Source organism: Ostrea edulis, chromosome 3 (genome assembly GCF_947568905.1).
Source record: "Ostrea edulis chromosome 3, xbOstEdul1.1, whole genome shotgun sequence".
NCBI classification, from domain to species: Eukaryota; Metazoa; Mollusca; class Bivalvia; order Ostreida; family Ostreidae; genus Ostrea; species Ostrea edulis.
Window position 1 is genome coordinate 43,784,520 of NC_079166.1, and position 23,727 is coordinate 43,808,246.

At 35.2% G+C, this 23,727-nt stretch overlaps 2 protein-coding genes across 2 annotated transcripts in view; one reads left to right on the forward strand and one right to left on the reverse strand.

Moving 5' to 3' along the window:
* Positions 1 to 206: 206 nt before the first annotated feature.
* The window catches only part of LOC125675482 (uncharacterized), a 78,325-nt gene continuing 54,804 nt past the window's right edge, over positions 207 to 23,727 (reverse strand). The window contains exons 23-30 of the mRNA XM_048913206.2: positions 14,324 to 14,403; positions 7,309 to 7,442; positions 6,810 to 6,892; positions 5,556 to 5,647; positions 5,307 to 5,448; positions 4,954 to 5,070; positions 3,408 to 3,481; positions 207 to 692 (exon numbers count right to left, since the gene is read on the reverse strand). Of these exons, the coding sequence (XP_048769163.2) occupies positions 587 to 692; positions 3,408 to 3,481; positions 4,954 to 5,070; positions 5,307 to 5,448; positions 5,556 to 5,647; positions 6,810 to 6,892; positions 7,309 to 7,442; positions 14,324 to 14,403 (828 nt within the window). The 3' untranslated portion in view covers positions 207 to 586. The remainder of the gene's footprint in view (positions 693 to 3,407; positions 3,482 to 4,953; positions 5,071 to 5,306; positions 5,449 to 5,555; positions 5,648 to 6,809; positions 6,893 to 7,308; positions 7,443 to 14,323; positions 14,404 to 23,727) is intronic.
* LOC125675478 (uncharacterized) lies at positions 19,683 to 22,574 on the forward strand. The gene is made up of 2 exons (XM_048913202.2): positions 19,683 to 19,775; positions 19,907 to 22,574. Exons 1-2 carry the CDS (start codon positions 19,687 to 19,689, stop codon positions 21,912 to 21,914), a joined length of 2,097 nt encoding a protein of 698 aa, XP_048769159.2. The 5' UTR covers positions 19,683 to 19,686; the 3' UTR covers positions 21,915 to 22,574.

Genomic DNA, 23,727 nt, shown 5'->3' on the forward strand with positions numbered 1-23,727 from the left:
GTAATGAGCCACCTAATTCTCCTTGATGCAGTCTGAACCACAACACAAAACATTACAGGCAAATAGATTCTTCTGACCAATTCCTAACTATCAAATACATGTAAACATAACCAACGTTTAATCAATTCCTAACTATCAAATACATGTAAACATAACCAACGTTTAATCAATTCCTAACTATCAAATACATGTAAACATAACCAACGTTTAATAATTGATCTCTTTTTATTAATGAATACATGAACCTGTAGCACACAAATTTTTTCATCAGTGTAGTATACCAAATTCAAACATAACATTTCACTGTTGAGACTTTTTCCCACTTCAGCATCCAGCCAATCACAACACAATCGCTCTCTTCATTCAGTTCACAAGTCAGTCTAGTCAAACCGCTATATTCATGCAGCATTCTCCCCCTGTGTCGCATGAACCACACTAATCAGCATCTTCTTCATGCGAGTCACATTAGTCCATTCACCACACTATTATGCATCCTCCCCGCAAATCACACTAGTCACTCTGCCATTCAATTTACTCAGTATCCTCCCCATGCAAGTTACACTAGTCAATCTGCCATTCTATTTACTCAGCATCCTCCCCATGTGAGTCGTGCCACATGGTCCGTTTTCCTCTTTGTTGGCTTCACAAATCCCAGAAACTGAAGCTCTGACACTGCTCTAATAAAGCGGGCTCTGAGCCAAGTAAAGGACAAATTCAAAACATTTAGAGATAAACATCAAAATCACAGGCCACCTGCTAATTCTACAGATCATATTAATTTCAGACATGTTAACGAGTAACCAATGAACTGGGTGATCATCAGAACATCATTATTGATTTACCAAAACTGGTAAAAGATTGAGGGGAAAATATGAAAATGGGAAATTCCTTAACTTTTAAAAAGAAATTCCTGATTCTTTAATTCAATGTACAATAACGAACTGTCTAATTACCGTACTTGGTATTTGTACTGTGATATCAGGAGATAATCATGTAAGGAAGTTGGCTGATTGCCCTCAATTAACCCTTGACAAGTGTATCGTGAGGTTGAAACAATGTGTTCTAAGTGGAATGCCCAAATTAAATTTAATAATATTTAAAAAGTTTTGTGAGGTAAAACAACAAGTATTCATGGTGTCTTTTTACCAACTGTGGACAACATGTCTCCAACCTCCTCCCCTAAAGTTGGAAATATTTCCGAAATCATAAGCAACATTGTTACAAAATAAAGTGAATGGCCCAACATGCAATTATTTCATACAAAAAAACCTGGTACTATTTTCAATACAAAAATAGCTAGTATTGATTGTTACATATTTATGACTGAAGATTCTAAATTCATCTACAAAGGGTGAAAATCATGTAAACACAAACAATATGTGAAAATCATGTAAACACAAACAATTTGCATCACCAATTCCTTATTTATCATAGCAATAGCAGACAACAAATGACTGTGAAAGAAAATCACAGTAAAACAGCATCAAGAACTGATCAAGATGTTCTTACTGGAGACATGTCAGAGTAGCATCAAGAACTGATCAAGATGTTCTTACTGGAGACATGTCAGAGTAGCATCAAGAACTGATCAAGATGTTCTTACTGGAGACATGACAGAGTAGCATCAAGAACTGATCAAGATGTTCTAACTAGAGACATGTCAGAGTAGCCGGTTACTTGACTTATTCAATATGACATCCCTACATGTATAATTTGTATATCCAATGTAGGTAAATTTGAAATACTTTGAAAATTTGTTTAGGGCAGACAACAACAAAAACGAGCATTCTAAGAGTATTGCATGGCAATACATAGTCCCCTAACGGTTGCAAAAATTATTGTACCACAACAATATTCAAAGTTCATTAAGTAGGTTATGGTAAAAGGGAAAATTGGGGAACCAGGATAAGAATGGTTGGAAATCAACTACTATTTGAGTAGAGACTACACCAGGAAAGAAGAAAATTTATAATTTAGGTTAAGGTTGTTAACCAAGTCAATAAACTGTGAAATGTAGGAGATCATGAATAATTTAGCTACATTGTTGTATTACTATGCTAGAAGTTTTAATGAGTGTAGTACTCGAGCTCTTATCTACAAAAATAAGAAAGTTGGATGTAAACTAACAATTTATGCTATTTTTCCAAGTCCAAGGGTCATAACTTAATGAAAAATCAACAGATCAAGACAAAATTTGAACTTGATCTGTAACTTGTTATGGCAAAGCAAGATACCAAATATCAAATGAATATCTGAGAGAACAGAGAGAAAAAAGTGCGGAAAACTGAACTGACGGACAGACAGATGGACAGACAGAGAGCGCACATACCTAAAGTCCCCTTTGACTTCTTCCGTAGAGGACTAATAAGCTCACTTCTGTAACAACATTCAGATTTGCTGGAATGGCCTTTCATTATGGACTACTTTAAAAACGCAGTATTAAGTCTTCCCCGGAAGACATGTGTCGCCTGCTAGTTGATTCTATATGTAATATATCACGTATAATGTTGAAAAAGTAAATTATTCAAATGGTTTTTGTCAGTTTAATACTCCTTTTAAAGGTTTTGAGAATTACTAAACATTCTTTAACGATAACTTAATTGAAATTGAAAGATGAGACATTATTATGCAATGGAATTTGTGGGAGAATCTGTTTGAAATGAAGACATTTATTAAATGTAGACTGAATGAAAACATATGTTTGAAAATATGTATCAACCTGTTACTGTGATCATCAAGACAATGGTAATAACCAAAAGTAATTATCTGTTGGGTTTACTGCTTAGTCTTGTTGTCTTTTTATATATGCAATTTACTGTTTCTCAAGAAAAATCATAATTAGTGCTGTTCTGAAATCACATATACTGTCCTTCAGTATGGGAATTACAAATACTGTCCTTTTGTACATAAAAATACTGTCCTTCAGTTAATCATGAAATAAAGTCCCGGCAAACAGGAAGTTGATAAGCGACAGATTTGAAAATGTCTTACACAATACAGTTGGCCACACTGATGCTCTGTGCCAAATATCAGGGAGTTGCCCCATGTGGTTCTTGAGAAAAGCGACAGAAATTTTTTTGCTGTAAAAATTCTAAGTCCCGGCAAACAGGAAGTTGATAAGCGACAGATTCGAAAATGTCTTACACAATACAGTTGGCCACACTGATGCTCTGTGCCAAATATCAGGGAGTTGCCCCATGTGGTTCTTGAGAAAACTGTGACAGAAATTTTTTGTGACGACGCCGCAGGACGACGGATAGTGATCCCTATATGTTGCCACTGCGTGTAACGCAGGCGACACACTTACTAATCTAACACTGAATGTTGGGTATGAATATGGAATGACTACCTTGATAACTGATTTAGCACAGCATGCTGGGTAATTGTATCTATTTAGAGAAGGATACTGTAGTTCTTTGTCGGGGTTCTTGATTTTTTCTTCACTCGATTCTTCTTCAGATGTCACCACAGTCACAAATGCCTGTCAAAATACGCCATGTGAAAGTGCACTAAACGAGCCTTGTAGTACTTGTATACAGTTATTCCCCTTTATTTTGATTTGCAATTCATGAATCTTGTAATTCTTGCATAGTTATTTCCCTTTAAAGTGTTTTGCAATTCATGAACTTTGTTGTACTTGTATAGTTAATTAAGGAATAAAGTACACATTTTCGTGGATGTTGTAGGATAACCTTCAAGGTCGAGAAGTGTGTTATTTTGAAATACATCAGTCGAAGCTTTTATATTTCAAACAACATTTCGAGACCAAGGAGATTATCCTGCATTATTCACAAAAACAAGAACTTCATTTCTATTACACTATGGTTCAGAAATACACAGCTGATTGTTTACCTGTACAATTACAAATTAGGTTGCTTCAAACTTTTATCATGATTGCGAGTAAAATGTCCAGAGTTTACACATTAATAAATTCTTCAAAAAGAATGATTTTAATCCTACAATAAACAAAACAAGACGTAAAAACAAACAACGAATAGATATGACCACAGAAGAGCCACACAATAGATCTACATATAACAGCTGTTTTAAGGCAATTTACAAAGTCTGATCAGGTCAAAGACATGTAACTGATATGGTCTTAATAAGTATTACATTTAAAATCGATATACATGTATTAATTTTCTTGTGGAAGTTTAAGATGTATCACTGTTCTAACAATCTATTGATTAATCAGTATATAATGGAGAATAATGGACACAACATTTCTTTGATCTTCACAATAATTGAGGTAGAAATAGAAATTCCTTTATCCTGCTTTGCAATTTACGAACTTTGTAGTACTTCTACAGTTATTTCCCTTTATTCTACTATGTAATATTCTAAATGTTGGTTACCAGGTATTTTTCTCAAAATGAGATTAGGTTATTTCTCAAAATGAAATATTTACTTCCTACATTTTCTAGCCTTCATTTTCTTTTTCTAATTCTAAAGAACCAAATCAAAACGAAAAACTGATATAAACTGATTGACACAAGAATCAGAATCTTCTGACATCACAATGCTGAAAAGCAAACACAATAAAACATGTTTTGATGTGAAATGTTTTTTAGAAAAGGTGAAAAAGCACTGCATTGTTACAGTCATGACAAATGTACTTCTAGAGGTCGAGAAGGTAATCTACTTCTAGAGGTCGAGAAGGTAATCTCGATGATTCTGTTCAGTAACTTGTCTTTGGCTTTACAAATTTAAATAGTGGATATTTAGACTGCAGTTTGACTCAATATCAAGCATTACCTGGAGCCAGTTTGACTCCGTATCGAGTGTTACCTGGAGCCAGTATGACTCAGTATCGAGTGTTACCTGGAGCCAGTTTGATTCAGTATCGAGTGTTACCTGGATCCAGTTTGACTCAGTATCTAGTGTTACCTGGAGCCAGTTTGATTCAGTATCTAATGTTACCTGGAGCCAGTTTGATTCAGTATCGAGTATTACCTGGAGCCAGTCGTACAAGTTGATGAGCTGTGTACACTCAAGGTGAAGTTTGTATGCTATACAGATATCAGGCATGGCTGGAGTTATGGAACCTGGCTCAGACATGCAACATTTACACTGAAACAGATACAAAAATGACAGATTCCCTATACTGCAAGTAAAAAACGTTTTCCAATTTTTAATCCTTAAAACCAAGTTTTAGTTCAAAGACTGGCATAAACAAATGTGAATTTTGCCTTTCCACATTGCTAATGATGCAATCAGGCATTTTTAAATACATGTACATGTATTGTGACCTTGTAAATATACTGTGTAATTGTGTACTGACTTCCTCAACAATGAATGGTCCAAACCTGTAGATAGTGATGAGGAGAACTAAGTGCCAGCTGAATGACTGAGCGTGGGGAGGCGTTAAAGTGTCGTTTGATTTCCCCCCAGGAATCGTAGTAATATATCTCGTACAGCGGCAGCGAGGAAGGGCACACCAGGTACTGCCTATAAAATAAACATACCAAGATTTCTTCCCCAATCCAAAACAATTTCAGGTATGTGCAGCAAGAGTTTGAAGTGAATCTTTCTATAAATTCTTACTACAATTGTACCTGAATAGATCATCAAAAAAATCTATGCTTCCGTTTCTCAGCTTTTCGTATGGAGTCAATTTCTTTTTCTTTTTGCCTTCTTCTTGTAATCTCTGAAAATGTACAAGATCAAATGGGAAACAAAATTATTCATACAGATTGTACAGGATAGACAGAAAGTATTTGAATATTTGAAATCTTTACTATATTTTGCACACATAAAAAATCTTTTTCAAAATATTCTTTTGAAACCACTTCTGGTTGATATATTATGAACTGATTGATATATCAGACGAGATCATTGATTTAATTAATTAAATTTTATCATAACTAGAGATGAATTTTATGAAAGACAAATGTCTACCCAGCTCCCCAAAGTGGAAGTGCTCCAAATGAAACCTCCTCCCTTAATGTACTGCATGGTATGGAGCAATGAGAGAGCATGAGCAGGAACATGGAGAGAGCATGAGCAGGAACATGGAGAGAGCATGGGCATGAACATGGAGAGAGCATGGGCAGGAATATGGAGAGAGCATGAGCAGGAACATAGACATTATGAACTGCGATAAGCCACAAAGAAATGTTAACAAACTATTTTACACCCTCCACCCCTCAGATCCACAATAACTTTAAGGATAACAATTGGATCCTCCTGTCCCTACAATATGCACATCTGCAAATGGCATTGAAGTATTGTACAAAATTTCAAGTCTATCGGATAAGCCATATAGGAGGAGAAGCATTCACAAGCTATTTTAACATCCTCCACCCTTCTTAGATCCACAATAACTTTTAGGAAAATGATTGGATCCTCCTGTCCCACTAATATGCACATCTACAAATGGCAATGAAGCATTGTACAAAGTTTCAAGTCTATCCGAAAAGCCATATAGGAGGAGAAGAATTCACAAGATTTTGTGACAGACAGACAGAAAGAACAAAAACAATATGTCTCCCTCTAAAAGAGGGGAGACATAATTGTAAAGTAACCAAGTAAATATCTGAAGAGTTGATGAATTGAAATTATTGTAGTAATACATTTACATTGTACTAAAGAATCCCAATTTATGGGGACTCATTCTTCATGAATTCAGTGTGTATCCCTATCCCATTAAAATATCAAATCTCAATGAAACATAGTATTATAGTAAAACCTTGGCAATCCATGAAAATTATCCTCTATGAATTCATAATTATGATTTTTTTTGCAATTGCACAAACACAGATAAACAAGCAGTTTCAACCGTTCATAAATTGTCCCGGTTGACAACAAACCTTGCGAAGAGTGTGAAGGTCGGTCTTTTCTAGATGGAAAGTTTCCTCTGTGATTCCATCAAGAGTTTCCTCCACTGTGATATCTGTGAAAACAGAACTTCATGATAATAGGACCAGAATAATGTTTCTTTCTGTTTTCTGTCATTATGCAAGTACATGTAGCTCTATTATTTTAACCCTCAAGTTTGAAAATTAAACAAGAACATTTTGTCTTCAAATTTGCTGGAAATTATTCATATAATAAAAAAAAATTCTTTTCATGAGCATTAATTCACACATACCAGTACATGGACGAAAATTACGCAAAACAGGAAAAATATAACTATTGCCAGTTCTGATATTTTGAGTGTCACTATTTTTCTAATTTTCCACCAACTTTAATTATAAAAATTTATTTTCAGATTGGTGAAGTATTCCATTATAGCTCCCTAAGTTCTTTTCCTTTGGTTTTCATTTTCTAAGAATATCATATTTTAAAATTTTAGTCATTGCTTCTCACCATCAATCTTGCAAAATCTTTCTATTATGGCATCCAGATCAGCTGGAAGCTGACTGAGATCAGAGGGCAGGTCCCCACTCAGTGACAATCGACACTGCTGTATTAAGTCCATCAACTCATCCTTAGATGTCATCCTGAATTAATAAACAACAAATGTTTTATAAACAAATATACACCCCCCCCCCCTTAAGGCAATTTAAAAAGAATCAACTGATCTCTTAAGATACTGAGCAGATATTTCTAAATAACCAGTCACTTGAGTTATGACCTTTGACATTGTGACTTGAAAACCAATGGGGGTCATCTACTCTTTTAGGGGTACCCAGTTTCATGTCTGTTTGACCTTTAACCGTGTGACCTTAAAATCAATAGGGTCATCTACTCCTTAGGATGTACATGTACCAGGTTTGATGTCTGTAGAGCAAAACGGTTCTCAAAATATTGAGCAAACAATATCTTCTTAAGTCCAGAGTAATTTGAATCATGACCTTTGACTTTGTGACCTCATTAGGATTAGGGTCATTTACTCCTTAGGTAGAGTTAGTGTACCAAGTCTGATGTTTGTCAAGCAAAGGGTTTCAAGATATTGAGAAGACAATACCTTACTATGTCCATTTTGACGCTTGACCTTTCACCTCAAAATCAGTATGTATCATCATCTCCTATGGATGTACCACTGTACTAAGTTTGATGTCTATCAAGCAAATGATTCTCAAGTTAAAGAGCAGACAATGTCTTAGTATGTCTAGTTTTACCCTTGACCTTACAACCTCAAAATAAATAGGGGTTTAATGCTTCTTAGGGGAAACCAGTGTACCAAGTTTGATGACTGTCAAGCAAAGAGTTCTGAAGATACTGATCAGACAAAAACTTTCAATGTCCAGAGTGGATTGACCTTTGACCTTAAAACCAATTGGGGTCATCTACTCTCTAGGGGCAACCACTGTACTAAGTTTCGAAACAGTCAAGCAAAGGGTTCTTTAGATATTGAGCAGACAAGACTTAGTCTACAATATGACCCTCTTTTCCAAAGGGGGCCATAATAAAAATACAGGCGACTCTCGATTACTTGAAGTTCAAGGGACCTAGATAAAACTTCGAGCAATGGACAGTTTGAAGGTCGCATCAAATCCATAAATTAAAGGTCCAACCATTATCAGTCCAGTGGGGATCTGGGTTAGAATAGGTCCTCAGTACCCCCTTGCTTGTCGTAATAAAGTGCACCGCCACGGCACATGATACGCCCGTCACATATTGTTAACATAAACATATCACCATGAAGAGATAGGTATGCATGGAACCAAATGTCATCCTTCCTTTAAGAATCTTACCCACTTTATGGCCTCATGTGACATTGCTTCAAATATTGATAATGTAAGCTTAATGATTTTTAAAAGGATATAAAAACATTTTCCCAAATGTTTTCAATGAAATGATTAAAGTGCAAGATAGCCCTTTATCCAAGAAAACAACTTACAATAAATGGGAGTACTCAAAAAGGTTGATTTATTCAACATATCAAAAAATACATATATCAGTATCTGCCTTTGTCAAATCTTCAAGTATAAAAGTAAAATATGCATGGTGATGTCAATATAAATAAATATAGATTAAAAACGGTTATTTCAAACACTGGTGCATCTCCTATGGTGTAGTTATTAATTAGAAAAAAATAATACATCATATATTTCTCAACTGGTTGTGTTAGACTTGAGAAATGCACATCTGCAGCTTTGCTCATTGTATTTTAAGGAATGAAGAACAATGCACAGCGTAATAAAACATCAAACATATGTTTATTCTTAGACTGTAAAACTGTCATCTTAGTGAGACATGACAATCTGCACCTTGTTGTTGAGATATAAAATAAAAATATATTTTACAATATCATATTAATTCTTAAACTTTATACCAAATTAACTTTCAAAGTAATGGCTACCAATTAGAACTGTTCTAAAATTTGACAGATCAATTAGAAGGCCAGATTCCTCTGCCCAATTCCCGATTGCAAGAGATATAGATAGCACCTCCTTGATCAGATTGCTGTAACAGAAATCTTCTAAACTCATTAATTAATCTGTAATTTGACAGAATGCAATTTTTCTGTTAGCAAAATGCCTCCTGAATTGCTTGATAATTACACCCATGGGACAAGGGAAATTTCTCTTGTTACTGACACAAAAGAAATAATTTGTTTGTTATATACTGCTGTATAGTACAGTGTATATAATGAAGAATGTGTAGTTTCTTGAATTAACATTTTTTAATATGGTTATTGCAATACTATTTCATCTGTTCAGATTTACACAAATGCCCAATCTGCAGCTTTGTTCATTGTATATCTTTTTTCTGAACAATGCCACAGCCATAACAAAACATCAAAATACTAATCATTAAAATAGGCCTTTATACATATTGCAACCATTTGTTGTCTTAGTGAGAAATGATACTCTGCATATAGGTTGCCGAGAAAAAAAATTAAAAATTATATAGTACAATGTCAAATTAATTTTGAAAATAAAGACTAACCACAACAAACAAATTCACTTTCACAAATAATTTCTGGTATATCTGCAATTAAGAGGCTAAGATCTCTCTGCCCAATTCCCTAGAGATAAAGATAACACCTGCTTGATCATGTTGATCAGAGATGCTCTACACAAAACTCATTTAGTCTTGTCAAAATGCCCTTTGCATGCTACTCCCATGGGACAAGTGGAATTTCTCATGTTATTGTTAGAAACAAAGGAAACATTACATAAGCTAAAAAAAAGCTGTACAGTATATCATAAAAAAAATATGTGTTTTCTTGATGTAACATTTTTGAATGAGGTTTTCTACAAAACTCTTATATGAGTAGGGATTGTACCAATTATAACATACTTTTTTCAAAAAATCACTTCAACTAAATGTCACAGTGACCTTAAAGTACAGTGCGACACACCTTCTACCTAAGATGCATAAGTTGACCAAGTTTCATGATTCTAGATCAAATAGTTTTCAAGTTATGAGCCGGACAGGGTTTTACCATATTTGGCCATATCTTCTTAATTAAAAGTCACAGCGACCTGGTTTTAATGTGCGACACACCTTCTACCCAAGATGTATCAACTGACAAAGTTTGATTATTCTAGGCCTTATAGTATTTAAGTTATGAGCCGGACACGAAAAAGCTAACAGACGGACGGACGGACGGACAGACGGACGGACATGAAGGCCATAACATAATACGGCCCGTCTTAAGACGGGCGTATAAAAAGCGACTAAATGGGGCGGTCCTTCGGATGAGACAGCAAAAACCGTGGTCCCGTGTCACAGCAGGTGTGGCAGGATAAAAATCCCTCCCTGCTCAATGGCCATAAGCACCGAGCATAGGCCGAAATTTTGAAGCCCTTCACCGGCAGTGGTGACATCTTCATATGAATGAAATAATCTCGAGAGGGACGTTAAACAATATATTCAATCAATCAACTAACCATTCTGGTTAAGATTTTATAGCAATCTAAGTGCATATTTACAACATCCTGGCATTGTTTTGACACGTTGTCCTTCATATTTTTAGGTAACTGACTTGATTTCAACAACGGAACTTTTATCTTGCATTTCAAGTTTATGCATTTATTTGTTCCTTTCTCTTGTTAAGATAGACATACACTTACAAGACAAATCTCGTACATATGAATATGAAGGTGTGTACATATGCTACCACCACTTTGAAAGTTTAGGAATGAAAAACAATGACATGTTTTATGGGACTCAAATTTCACTTTGAGAGGTCGAGAACTTTGAGAGATTAAACACTCAAGAGTAAATTTAGTTAAAACTAGCAAGGGGGGGGGGGGGGGTTGTCTGTGTGTGTGTCAAATTCTAAATTTTAAATGTACGTGTACGTATTCATGACAATCACAAGATTATTTTTTATATGTGGATGTTATTTCCATGATGCATAGTCTTGAAATCATTCCCCATGTGCAGATCCAGAAATTTTTCAAAAGAGATCCCTGGTAACAAGAGGCCTACCCTATGGGCCTTAATGATCACCTGAGTATCATAGCCCATATTTGCATTTAAGCCTAAATATGGAGTCATTTGTGCACATGTTTCTGAACTTGCAAAATATGCATACAATTCCAATTCAATTACAGAAGGAAAAATGTAAGTATGAAGCATATAAATCATTTTTCACTATATGGCCATGCCCAAGGGTCTCAAACCCTGATCTAGGAGTCATGAATTTCACAATTTAGGTAGAGAGCTTCATGGACATCATAATCTTCTCAAATCTATGTAGGAGTAGAGAAGAAGATTTTCTAAGATTTAATACATTTTCACGATATGGCCATATTGGCCCCACCCTAGGGCCTCAACCCGACCCAGGAGCCATAAATTTCACAATTTAGGTAGAGAGCTTCATAATCATGCATTTCTTTTCTCAAATATGAATGGAAGTAGAGAATATGACCATTATAGTGAACATTTTATACATGTTCACTATATGGTCATATTGGCCTTGCCCTAGGGTCGGAACCCCTGACACACAGGCCATGAATTTCACAATTTTGATAGAGGACTTTATGAACATCATAACCATGCATTCAATTTTTCTCAGATGTGGGAGTAGAGAAGAAGATTTTTGAAAATATGGCATATATTAACATATTTGGCCCTGCCCATGAGGCCCCGGGGGTAGTAAGGTAATAAATTTTACAATTTATATTCCTATTATCCTAGAGATGCTTCACACCAAAAATGGTACCAATTGACCTTGTAGTTTCAATAAGAAGTTCAAAATGTAAAATTGTTAATGGATGACGCACAATGAAGGACGAAGACCAACGGCAAAAGGTTACCCAAGTGACTCAGGTGACCTAATAAAAATTCAAAATGTTCTATCGGCCTAAAATTTCATATTTCTAAACCAACTTAAACTACATGAGTATAAGTAAGATGTTTTTTCTGACAAACCAAAGGGCAGGGTTGTAGTAACCCACACTGGATCAACACATATGGGGAATACCGTGGAATCATTAGATTCCATGGGGGTTCTATTTTCGTGGAAAATTGAAACATTATATAGATTGTGTATTTCATTGTGGTTTAAAATTTCAGGAAAATACACAATCTACAGTGTAGATATTAAATGTCTCGGTGTATTGAATCCATAACCTTGAAATATATCCCAACAAATATTTGTAATCTCAACAATCCACGAAAACATCATTAGTTCTTTTGTTCCATTGTAAATTACCACTGCAAAGAGATAAGTTGATTTAACATGGTAAATTGTTGTTGTTTTTTATTAAACTACAAGGTAAATTATTATACTTTTGTAGCGTGCAACCGTGGTTTCTCAATTTAGACTGAGCTACTTGCTCAAAATATTGATTAGCGATGTGGGTCCTCTCGACTTTATTCCGAGATATTGAACAGTGATTGGCAGTAAAATGATTTGAGACAATGATCAGTTCCAATGATTAGCTATTTTACAAAGAACAATGAAATCACGCACAATTATAGCAAAATTTGATCAACTCAAAATTACTCACTTCAATTACTCAATATTGCTCAATGTTTGTCTTTGCTCAATTTGACTCAGTCTGTATTAATGAGAATAATGTAGCGGAAGTAAGGGTAAATGTGAGCAATGTCTCATTCCTATGTAAAGTATTTAATAAAGTTATATTATTACTGACTTTGTATAGGAAAGACTTATTCAGCCACGTCTATACCTTACCGTTGTTAAGGTTTCTCTTTTAAGCGATGTTCTTCTTGGTCCAGATAAGTGTAGACTGACTTTGTTTCGCAGTATTTATACCCTACAGCTTCAAGCTGATTGGATAGTGACTGAGCATTATGATTGGTTAAAATCTAGCTATTTGATTGGTCAATGTATCGGTAACTTTCAATCCACTTCCGGATTCACAACTTTAGCTCGACTAAAGGAATATATAGGAATACATTTATCACACAGAGATAATACCAAATTCGTTTCACTTTCATGTAAGATACTCGAATCTGATCGGTAGAGAAGCATTTGAAAAAACATATTGTTACCCTCTGAGAACAGAAAGCACGCGCCTCAGGGTGATAATATCTAGCAACGGGTAACAGTACTTGACAACGGGTGATATTATAAAAAATTATCACATGCATCAAATTTATGCGCGTATGCTTCGCCATAGATTGTTAGACGACGTCATTTGGGCGTTTGTAATAAACGGGAATACCCGCATCAATATACAAAATGTCGCATGACAGTGATTGATCAAATGTCAACAGACGTAATTTTTTTTTCTTTCCTGTTTACATAACATTTAGTATAATAAAACAAATATTGCATGTAGTTAAGAGTAACAGTGAAATTTTCACCCCTCGATAAACCATTGTCAACCTTGGCTACACCTCGGTTGACACTGGTTTTCTCGGGGTGAACATTTTAAATGTTACTCTCAACTACATGCATTATTTATATACTATAGCATCGCCTGTATATCGTATTGTGTAGTTCTATTTAATTGTACATAATACTCAAGTAAGCTGTCTTGAATATATAACATCTGTATATGGTATGCATGTGTACATATTGTGGTATCATGTATTTATTTTTGTGTATACTATAAATAAGCTGTCTTAAACACTTAGGGTACATTAAGACTGCCAGTCTGATAGACTTGGCTCAGGCACCATCCCTTGGTACCCACTGTGTTTGTGACAACATTTTATAATATTGTTTTACTTAACTTCCCATATAGCACACTTATTGTACAGTGCATTTCCAATCAGTATTGTGATGAGAATTCAATACCTATGTCAATGTAGAAACCCTTAACGTGTATATGGTACACATGTGTAAATTGTATCATGTAGTTATAATGTTTAATTGTTAATTTGTATATGCCCCCTGAGGGCCCTTGATTGGTGAATAAATAAATATATAACCTAGACAACATGGACTTCTACAGTATTGCAATGGGCATCGTCTAGACAACCTGGACTCGGTCTGTTCTTGTCTTACCTGAGCAGCTCCACACATTCTTTATAATCCTCTGTATCACAGACAAACGACTTCAGCACTCTCGAGTACACTTCACGAACCTACAGTACACCAGTGCCATACTATTATCATAGATTCATATTTGAGTCATCAAAATCAGACTTTTAGCCTTCTGAAAACCAACAATTGATTTTTAAGTTTCTGAAATCTTATTTTTTAAACTCATCATGATATGTCCTTCCTGTTACAAATTTTAAAATGCCAATAAAAATAAAAATCATAATGGAAACTTTTGCAAACTGCATTGACATGATGGTGGAAAGGTATTCTATAAAAATAAATTTAAAAACACTTCACAATAATCAATGACAACAATTTATGCCTATGAACATTACAAAATGTGACAATTTCTAAGCAGCAAGGTCATGTATATTATCAAAATGATTAACTTATATTCATCATAGTAAAATCCACTCTTTATTGTGGGTACTAACAAATTGGAAATATTTCAAAGTCATCTGAACAGGACAGACAAATCACTTACTTTTTATACATCTATGATTTTAATATCAATCAATTTTCTTTTCTATACAAAATACAGATGTATAAAGGAACGAGAGGTCCACAGGCCTTATCGGTCACTTGAGTACTAGTGAAAAGTATCACTACTACCAATGGCTATGAAATCTAGGAAAAAATTTCATGTTCTGAATATCTAAGCTAAATTTTAATGTTCAGCAACAGTATACAACAAGATGTGTTCTTAAAACTTCACTGCCCTCAAAAGTGCGTACACTGATGAGAGCTAGGCTTTACATAATATAACATATGTATTAACATTAAAAGTTATGACTAATCTGGACCCATCCTAGAGTCAAAACCCTGGGTTGTGAAATTCACCATTTTTTTTGTACATCCTTTACTGCTATTCTTAAGTATGCATTTAGATTTTATACTGTATCAGCAAACTTAAAGAAGTCCTTCAAATCAATATAATAATTTTGACACCACTCTGAAACCAAACCCTTACCCTCTGGGATCATGCAATTTACAATTTTGGTAGAGACCTTCCGGCTCTATATTATGCATTTAGTTTTTTTTAAACATGTGTGGTTCTAGAGAAGATTTTTGAAAATTTGTCAACTTTGGGCAGTTTTTGCCCTGTCCCTAAGGCCAAAGGGGTGCAGGAGTCCTGAAATTTACAATTTGTGTCCCCCTTATCCCAAAGATGTTTCATACCAAATTTGAAAAGAATTGAAATGGTAGTTATCAAGAACTTAAAATTTCTATTGTTCACACATCTAATAACTGACCATTTTGGCCCCACCCTGGGGTCAAAACCCCTACCCTGGGGATCATGAAATTTACAATTTTTGAAAATTGGTCAATTTTGGGCACTTTTTGCCTTGCCCCTAAGGCCCCAGGGGAGCAGGAGTCCTGAAATTTACATGCTTCATAGTAGTTATCAAGTTAAAAATGTTAAATTGTAAAATGCACATCGCACGATAACAGGCTACAACCTAAAAAGTAAATTATTAAATACATAACTGTTTGAATTAAAATTACCGGATAGAAGCTAGATCAAGTTTTTTTTTTCTTTAATAAGGAAATTTAACAGGAGGGAAGGAAATTGTAACAGTAGACATTTTTGGTACTAAGAAAGGAAAATTAACACCTTTTAGAATTATTTTGATTTAAACATAACAACCCACTTTTCAAAATCGTTTTGTTGATAATACTGCACCATTTGTATTTTCACATGGTCAAACATTTTCTTTTTTTTTGGATACAGTATGGACAGCTTGACTGAATGAATTTTCTCAAATTAAAGTTACATTTTTAAAATATGTCAGATTAAGGATGTATGCTACACCAGAGAAATTGGATGTAGATGAAATGTGGAAGATATGTACACCAATATTTTGAAGTTGAAATTTTCAAATTTAGTTTATTTTGTCAAAAAATACAGTTTTAGTAGAAGGTAATCTAAAAAAAACTTTAAAACCCCTGCTGGACTCAAACCTGCGACCTACAGTTGAGCAGTCAGTATTCTAACCTACTGAGCTACTCGGCTAGGTATTCATATGGAAAAGGAAAAGTCTAAATGTTACAGGTGACAGTGTTTATTAACAAAGTACAAAATATTTATTAGACATCAAAATGTTGTTTGATCTACTTAAAAGTAAATGTTACAGGAGAGAGTGTTTATTAACATTAAAGTACAAAACATCAAAACCTAGAAAGATCTACTTAAACAAGAGGCCTACTGGCCTTATTGGTCACCTGAGTATTAGTTTAAAGTATCACTAGTCCCACGGGCCTTATTGATCACCTGAGTATTAGTTAAAAGTATCACTAGTCCCACGGGCTACAGAATCTAGAAAAAAAATCCTCTTCCGAATACTTAAGCTCAATTTTAATATTCAGCAACAGTATAAAACAAAATATGTTTATTCTTAAAACTTAAAATGCCTTCCAAAGTGCCTATACTGATGAAAGGCTTTACATAATTATAATATATGTAACATTAACACAATATGACTAAATATACACATTATATATGTAACACTAACAGAATATGACTTGAGTTAAGACCCCAGGGTTGCAATATTCACAATTATGGTACACCCTTCTCTGCTTTTCCTAAATATGCTTTTCCTTTTTATACCACATCAGTAAATTTAAAGAAGTCTTTGCAAAGCGACATGACGAGCTCGCTCCAGTGATTACACGTATGAGTCACATGATTTGCACTTCATCAGCTGAAAAATGATGGGGACTACCCATAATGTTTCCAGAAAAATGTTGCAATCACTGCAGTATATTTAATTGATAATCCCATACTAAAAGCAAATAAATAGTTTGAAAAGTACTACCAATGATTTTAAATTCTAGGCAAACTTTCCCATACCTTTGTACATTTTGTGGATAATTGCTTGGTTTGAAAGAAACAAGAGGCCCATGGGCCACATCGCTCACCTGAGTCACCTTGGCCCATATCTGAAGACTTTCCATATATATTTGCATGTAAAACCTTAATCCCTATTATGGCCCAAACTACCCTTTGCAAACTTGAATCTACACTATGTCAGAAAGCTTTCATGTAAATGTCAACTTCTTTGGCCCAATGGTTCTTGAGAAGAAGATTTTTAAAGCTTTTTCCTATATTTGTATGTAAAACTTTGACCCCCACCCCCACTTGTGGCCCCATCCTACCCCCCAGGGGCCATGATTTGAACAAACTTGAATCTGCACTATGTCAGAAAGTTTTCTTGTAAATATCAGCTTTTCTGACTCAGTAGGTATTGAGAAAAAGATTTTTCCTATATATTTGTATGTACAACTTTGATCCCCCTTGTGGCCCCATCCTACCCCCAGGGGCCGATTTGAACAAACTTGAATCTGCACTGTCAGAAAGTTTTCATGTAAAAATCAGCTTTTCTGACTCAGTGGTTCTTGAGAAGAAGATTTTTCCTATATATTTGTATGTACAACTTTGATCCCCTATTGTGGCCCCATCCAACCCCCGGAGCCCATGATTTGAACAAACTTGAATCTGCATTATGTCAGGAAGCTTTCATGTAAATCTCAGCTTTTCTGGCTTAGTGGTTCTTGAAAAGAAGATTTTTAAAGTTTTTCCCTATATATTTGTATGTAAAACTTTGATCCCTCCTTGTGGCCCCATCCAACCCCCGGGGGCCATGATTTGAACAAACTTGAATCTGCACTATGTCTGAAAGTTTTCATGTAAAAATCAGCTTTTATGACTCAGTGGTTCTTGAGAAGAAGATTTTTAAAGATTTTTCCTATATGTGTAAAACTTTGATTCCCCCCTTTGGGGCCCCATCTTATCCCCGGGGTCCATGATTTGAACAAATTTGAATCTGCACTATGTCAGAAAGTTTTCATGTAAAAATCAGCTTTTCTGGCTCAGTGGATCTTGAGAAGAAGATTTTTAAAGATTTTTCCTATATATTTGTATGTAAAACTTTGATCCCCTATTGTGGCCCCATCCAACCCTCGGGGCCCATGATTTGAATAAACTTGAATCTGCATTATGTCAGGAAGCTTTCATGTAAATCTCAGCTTTTCTGGCTTATAGGTGGTTCTTGAGAAGAAGATTTTTAAAGTTTTTCCCTATGTATTTGTGTGCAAAATTTTGATCTCCCTTTGTGGCCCCATCCTACCCCCGGGGGCCATGATTTGAACAAACTTGAATCTGCAATATGTCAGGAAGCTTTCAGCTCTTCTACCCCAGTTGTTCTTGAGAAGATTTTTAAATGACCCCACCCTATTTTTGCATTTTTGTGATTATCTCCCCTTTGAAAGGGACATGGACCTTCATTTGAACACACTTGAAAGCCCTTCACCTAAGGATGCTTTTGGCCATGTTTGGTTGAAATTGGCCCAGTGGTTCTGGAGAAGAAGTTGAAAATGTGAAAAGTTTAACAGACAGACGGACAGACAGACAGACAGACGACGGACAAAGTGATCAGAAACGCTCACTTGAGCTTTCAGCTCAGGTGAGCTAAAAACAAACGCAGCAATAACGACATCACAATGCACTGTTTTACATAAACCGTGTTATATTTCCTGCATTAAATGAATTCCTTAGAGTCGTGTTGTAAGATGTTATGGGTCTTCGCTCATCTCAATGGTCACACAAATCACTATAATAATATTGGACCTACCCTAGAGTCAAATCCCTTATCCCTGGAATCATGGAATTTACAGTTTTGGGAAAGGACTCCTTCCCCCATCTAAATATCTATTTAGTTTCATTTTAATATCAAATTAGCATTAAGAAGAATCTAATTTAAATGTTTTACACATAAACACTCTAATATGATATCAAGTTTGGCTCCACGCTGGCATCCAAACCTCTACCCCAGCGATCATGATATTTACAATTTTGGTAGAGGTCTTCCTCCTCTACACCACTATACCATTTATCTAAGTGTTTCTGTAATATGTCATATGTAATATGTGTTGTTGAAGAGAAGATTTTTTTTTAAATTCATCAATTTTTGTCAGTTTTTCCCCAGCCCTAAAGCCTCAGGAGTCATGAAATTTACAGTTTACACCCCCTGGTCCCAAAGATAAAATCAGGCCAAATTTCAAAAGAATTGTAGTGATAATTATCAAGAAGTTAAAAACTATTCCATTTTGATATATTAATAGGTCACCTGAGTTTACTTAGGTGACCTAAATATTATAAACAATGACACATAAACGGTTTATGAAATACATAATCTCTACAAAACAATGCTTCCATAAAAAGATAATAATCAAATAGTTGTTTCTATCAATTAAATGTTCCTCACACCACTGGGAAGTTATGTGTAAGTTGATCGACACAGGTAAGTCACCTAGAATAAAATAAAATGAAAGTAGGTGAAGTGGGACTTTCCAGAACTGGAAATACCCAGAGTAATAAACTAGCAATGGATTCCTCCAGTTTTACACCCCAAATGTAAGTAACAAAATGTATCAAACCAATTATGAATTTAATGACATTCATTTTAAAATGAAAACTACCATTATTTTTAATTTATTTTCTCATGAAAGTTTCTACATTATAAGTGACTGTATTTATTTTGTCAGTGAAACAGGTATACAGCATATGTCAGAGTCCGTTTTTGTGGGACTGTGTCGTACTGTGGGGACATCACAACAGGTGGAAATGAGGAGAGATATGATGGACATTGAGGAGATGGTGAAAAATAAAGCAAGAAAAAGTAACCAGCAGACGTCGATGTTGAGTGGAAGTGAGAGAGAAGGATTCAGAATGAAGGGATCTGATATGGATGCGATGTATTGGTATAACAACCAACCAGTGATCTGGGACTTATCTCAGACCCAGTTTTACAATATACACAGACAATCCCTGATTCTCTCTGTCTCTTCTGAAAGTCCACCCGGATTTACTTTACTTCAACTACTGTCACCAAGGGCAGGTAACAGAGTTATCTCAGCATTAGTCACAATGAATGGTGGACGTTATATATCTAGTTCTAAATACAGAGAGATCACATGTTCCGATGTAGTGCCTAACTCTACAGTACATGGTCCATGTAGCAGTGGAGTTATAGGGACACTAGAATATGATGATGCCCATTGTTTTGCTTGTGACTTTTGGCCTCCGTCTGCCTCCTCATGGATAGACAGATGTCACACATGGCCCCAGCCACAGGTTGTTAGGGACATAGTCAGAAGTGGATGTCATTTTGTAGCAATAGGACACAAATTAGGAAGTCATGAAAGCAATGAATGGAGAATTTCATTTTCTCTGGCAGAACAAAAACTTGTGTACTCAATGAACCACTGTCAATTCTTAACTTACGGTTTGCTGAAATTGTTCTTAAAAGAAGTCATTAACAATGGATTAGGTGATAATGAGAAATTACTGTGTTCCTATCACATGAAGACAGCAGTTTTCTGGATGATTCAACAAAACACAATACCTAACTGGTGTCCACAGAATCTCCTGAAATGTTTCTGGTACTGCTTTAAACTCATCCTTAAATGGGTGTATGAGGGAGCCTGTCCTAACTTTTTCATTCCAGAAAACAACATGTTTCTCAGTAATATCCACGGTGAAGCACAAAACAGATTATTCATTAGGCTGTTTGGTTTTTATGAAAAAGGTTTAGCATCTCTGTTACACATTCCCTCCCTCAGGTCCTATATCATGAACGTGCTTTATAACCCCAGACTCGGTATTTGTACTGATGAACACACTCTGGTGTCTGAGACCAAGTTTGATAAAGAAATGTTCAGTGAGATGTATGTAAGAAATTCAATATCGTCATCAGACCTCTACCTCAATATGAAGTACTTAAACATAGTAGAACAGTTGATATTCTCACCCCTGACAGAGTATCAAATTGTCATGTTACAGGTACTTACATCCTCCATCCTTCACAGTGCTGTTTTTACATTACAAAACATGTACAGCAACACCACTGAAAACAAGCTGATGTATATTGCTGACAGAATGTCCTGTCACATGTTGAAACTCACAGCCAAGTTTGGGTATATTTCTGACAGGTTGTATATTGCAATGTATTATTACAAGACACTCAGATACACAGAAGCTTTGTCTGTGATAGAGATGACAAAGGTCGACTTAGCTCAGCCATATGTGATGTATAACAGGACAGTAGACACAGAGAGGTATGCCGAGGCTGTAGGGGGACGGTCCTGGTCTACAAAGTTAAGACATGCTGTGGCTTGGACTATCAAATTAGACAACAGTATCATTTATATCAATGAATTAATGACAGAGCAGCTGTTCTCCTCACTGAACCATTTATCTAACCTGTATATTCCACCCCTAGTTGTGTTACACATGCTGGAGTTCTTGTGTTACAGACATATTGACACAATGAGAGCACAAACAGCTCTTAATGATCTACAGGTCCTAGTTCACCATGATCAGGGGCTGTATGTACCTCAAATACTAAGAGACATATCATGGCAGATCCTGGGTTTCTGTCAACAGATCTCGGGGAACCTCCAGGCTGCTCTATACTCCTACCAACAATCACTCAAATATCCATACCATAAAATACAAAGTGCCACACAAATGAGAATACATGAACTCGGATAAATATAGTATTGTACATTTAAATAGTTTATATGGCTTTATCTAATGAATTATTGTCAATGACACTTCATCAGTCAACTTCAGATATTTGTGTTATAAGCTGCTTACTTTGAATTAGATAAGTTGTTAGATTATTTCATCTATGCCTATTAATCACTTCATTAGTACACATGAAACTCAAATGTCGGTTTGGATTTTTACACCTTAAATCCTAAACTTTCAATACGACACACTATACATGGTCATATTTTGGTAAATTAAACATAAATTATTAAATATTTTTCCATCGATACATGTGAAACCTGAATTAGATTTTTATATCCAAATTCCAAAAGTTATATCAAAATACTTTATGTTAAAGTTATGTTAAACATTTTGTAAACAATTTTGCAAAGGAACATGAATTTCAAAACATAGATGCTGGAATCAGAAAGAAACCTAAGAAATATTAAAACAAGTTATTATGAAATACTTTATGCTTCCAACCCATGGTGGCTTTACATACATATCTATGATGCATTATAGTTATGTATACTGTTCAATCAAAGTTATATCTACAAGTCAATATTGTATACAGGACAATAATTATGGAAAATATAATGTACATCCTGGAGCAAACAATGTTTCTGCTCTATACCCCGGTATTATAAATAAAAATTAATCCTCTCTGTTGTGTTATTTCTCTCTGTTGATACTCTATATATAAAGCCTCTCAAATTCCTTGAAATAACTCTTTCAAGTTTGAAGTGAGAGATAGAGATAAACTTTACAATACACGTGTGAAGTTCTGAAGAGTGACTAAAATTATTAATAGGCCTACAGGCCTCATCAGTCACCTGAGTATTAGTTAAAAGTATCACTAGTCCCAAGGGATATGAAATCTAGAAACAAGAGGCCCACAGGTCTTACCGGTCACCTGAGTACTAGTGAAAAAGTATCACTACTCCCAAGGGCTATGAAATCTAGAAAAAAAATTCCTGTTCTGAATATCTAAGCTAAATTCTAATGTTCAGCAACAGTATAATTCAAAATGTGTTCTTGAAACTCCCATGCCATCAAAAGAGCATACACTGATGAAAGGCTTTTCATAACTAAAGATATAACTAATTTGGAACCATCCTAAAGTCAAAACTCTGGGTTGTGAAATTCACCATTTTTTTTGTACATCCTTTACTGCTATTCCTAAGTATGCATTTAGATTTTACACAGTATCAGCAAACTTAAAGAAGTCCTTCAAATCATTATTATAATTTTGACACTACCCTGAAACCAAACCCTTCCCCCTAAGATCATGAAATTTACAATTTTGGTAAAGGACAAGCTACTCCTCTAAACATCCATTTAGTTTTAATTCAGTTTATTTAAAAATAGCAATAAAGAAGACATCAATTAAATGTTTTACAAATAAACACTATATACTAAGTTTGGCCCTGCCCTGGGGTCAAAACCTCTACCCCATGGATCATGAAATTTACAATTTTGGTAGAGGCCTTCCTGCTCTACATCACTATGCATTTAGTTTTTCTTACACATGTGTGGTTGTAGAAAAGAAGACTTTTAAAAGTTGGTCAATTTAGGGCAGTTTTTGCCCCGCCCCTAGGGCCCCAGGGGTGCAGGAGTCCTGAAATTTACAATTTCTTTCCATTTGTCCCAAAGATGCTTCATACAAAATTTGAAAAGAATTGGAATGTTCAATTGTTAAAGCATGATGCACGACAAAGGATGACAACCAATTGCAATAGGTCACCTGAGTTTACTCAGGTGACCTAATAAATGTTACAGAAGAGGCATAACCGATCAGCACAAAATTATTACA

What these genes read in the sequence shown, in the direction of transcription:
- LOC125675478 (XM_048913202.2), top strand. Translation starts at nt 19,687, where the DNA reads ATGAAAGTAGGTGAAGTGGGACTTTCCAGAACTGGAAATACCCAGAGT. An exon ending in TCCAGTTTTACACCCCAAAT is followed by an intron (nt 19,776 to 19,906) that starts GTAAGTAACAAA and finishes TTATTTTGTCAG; the next exon opens with TGAAACAGGTATACAGCATA.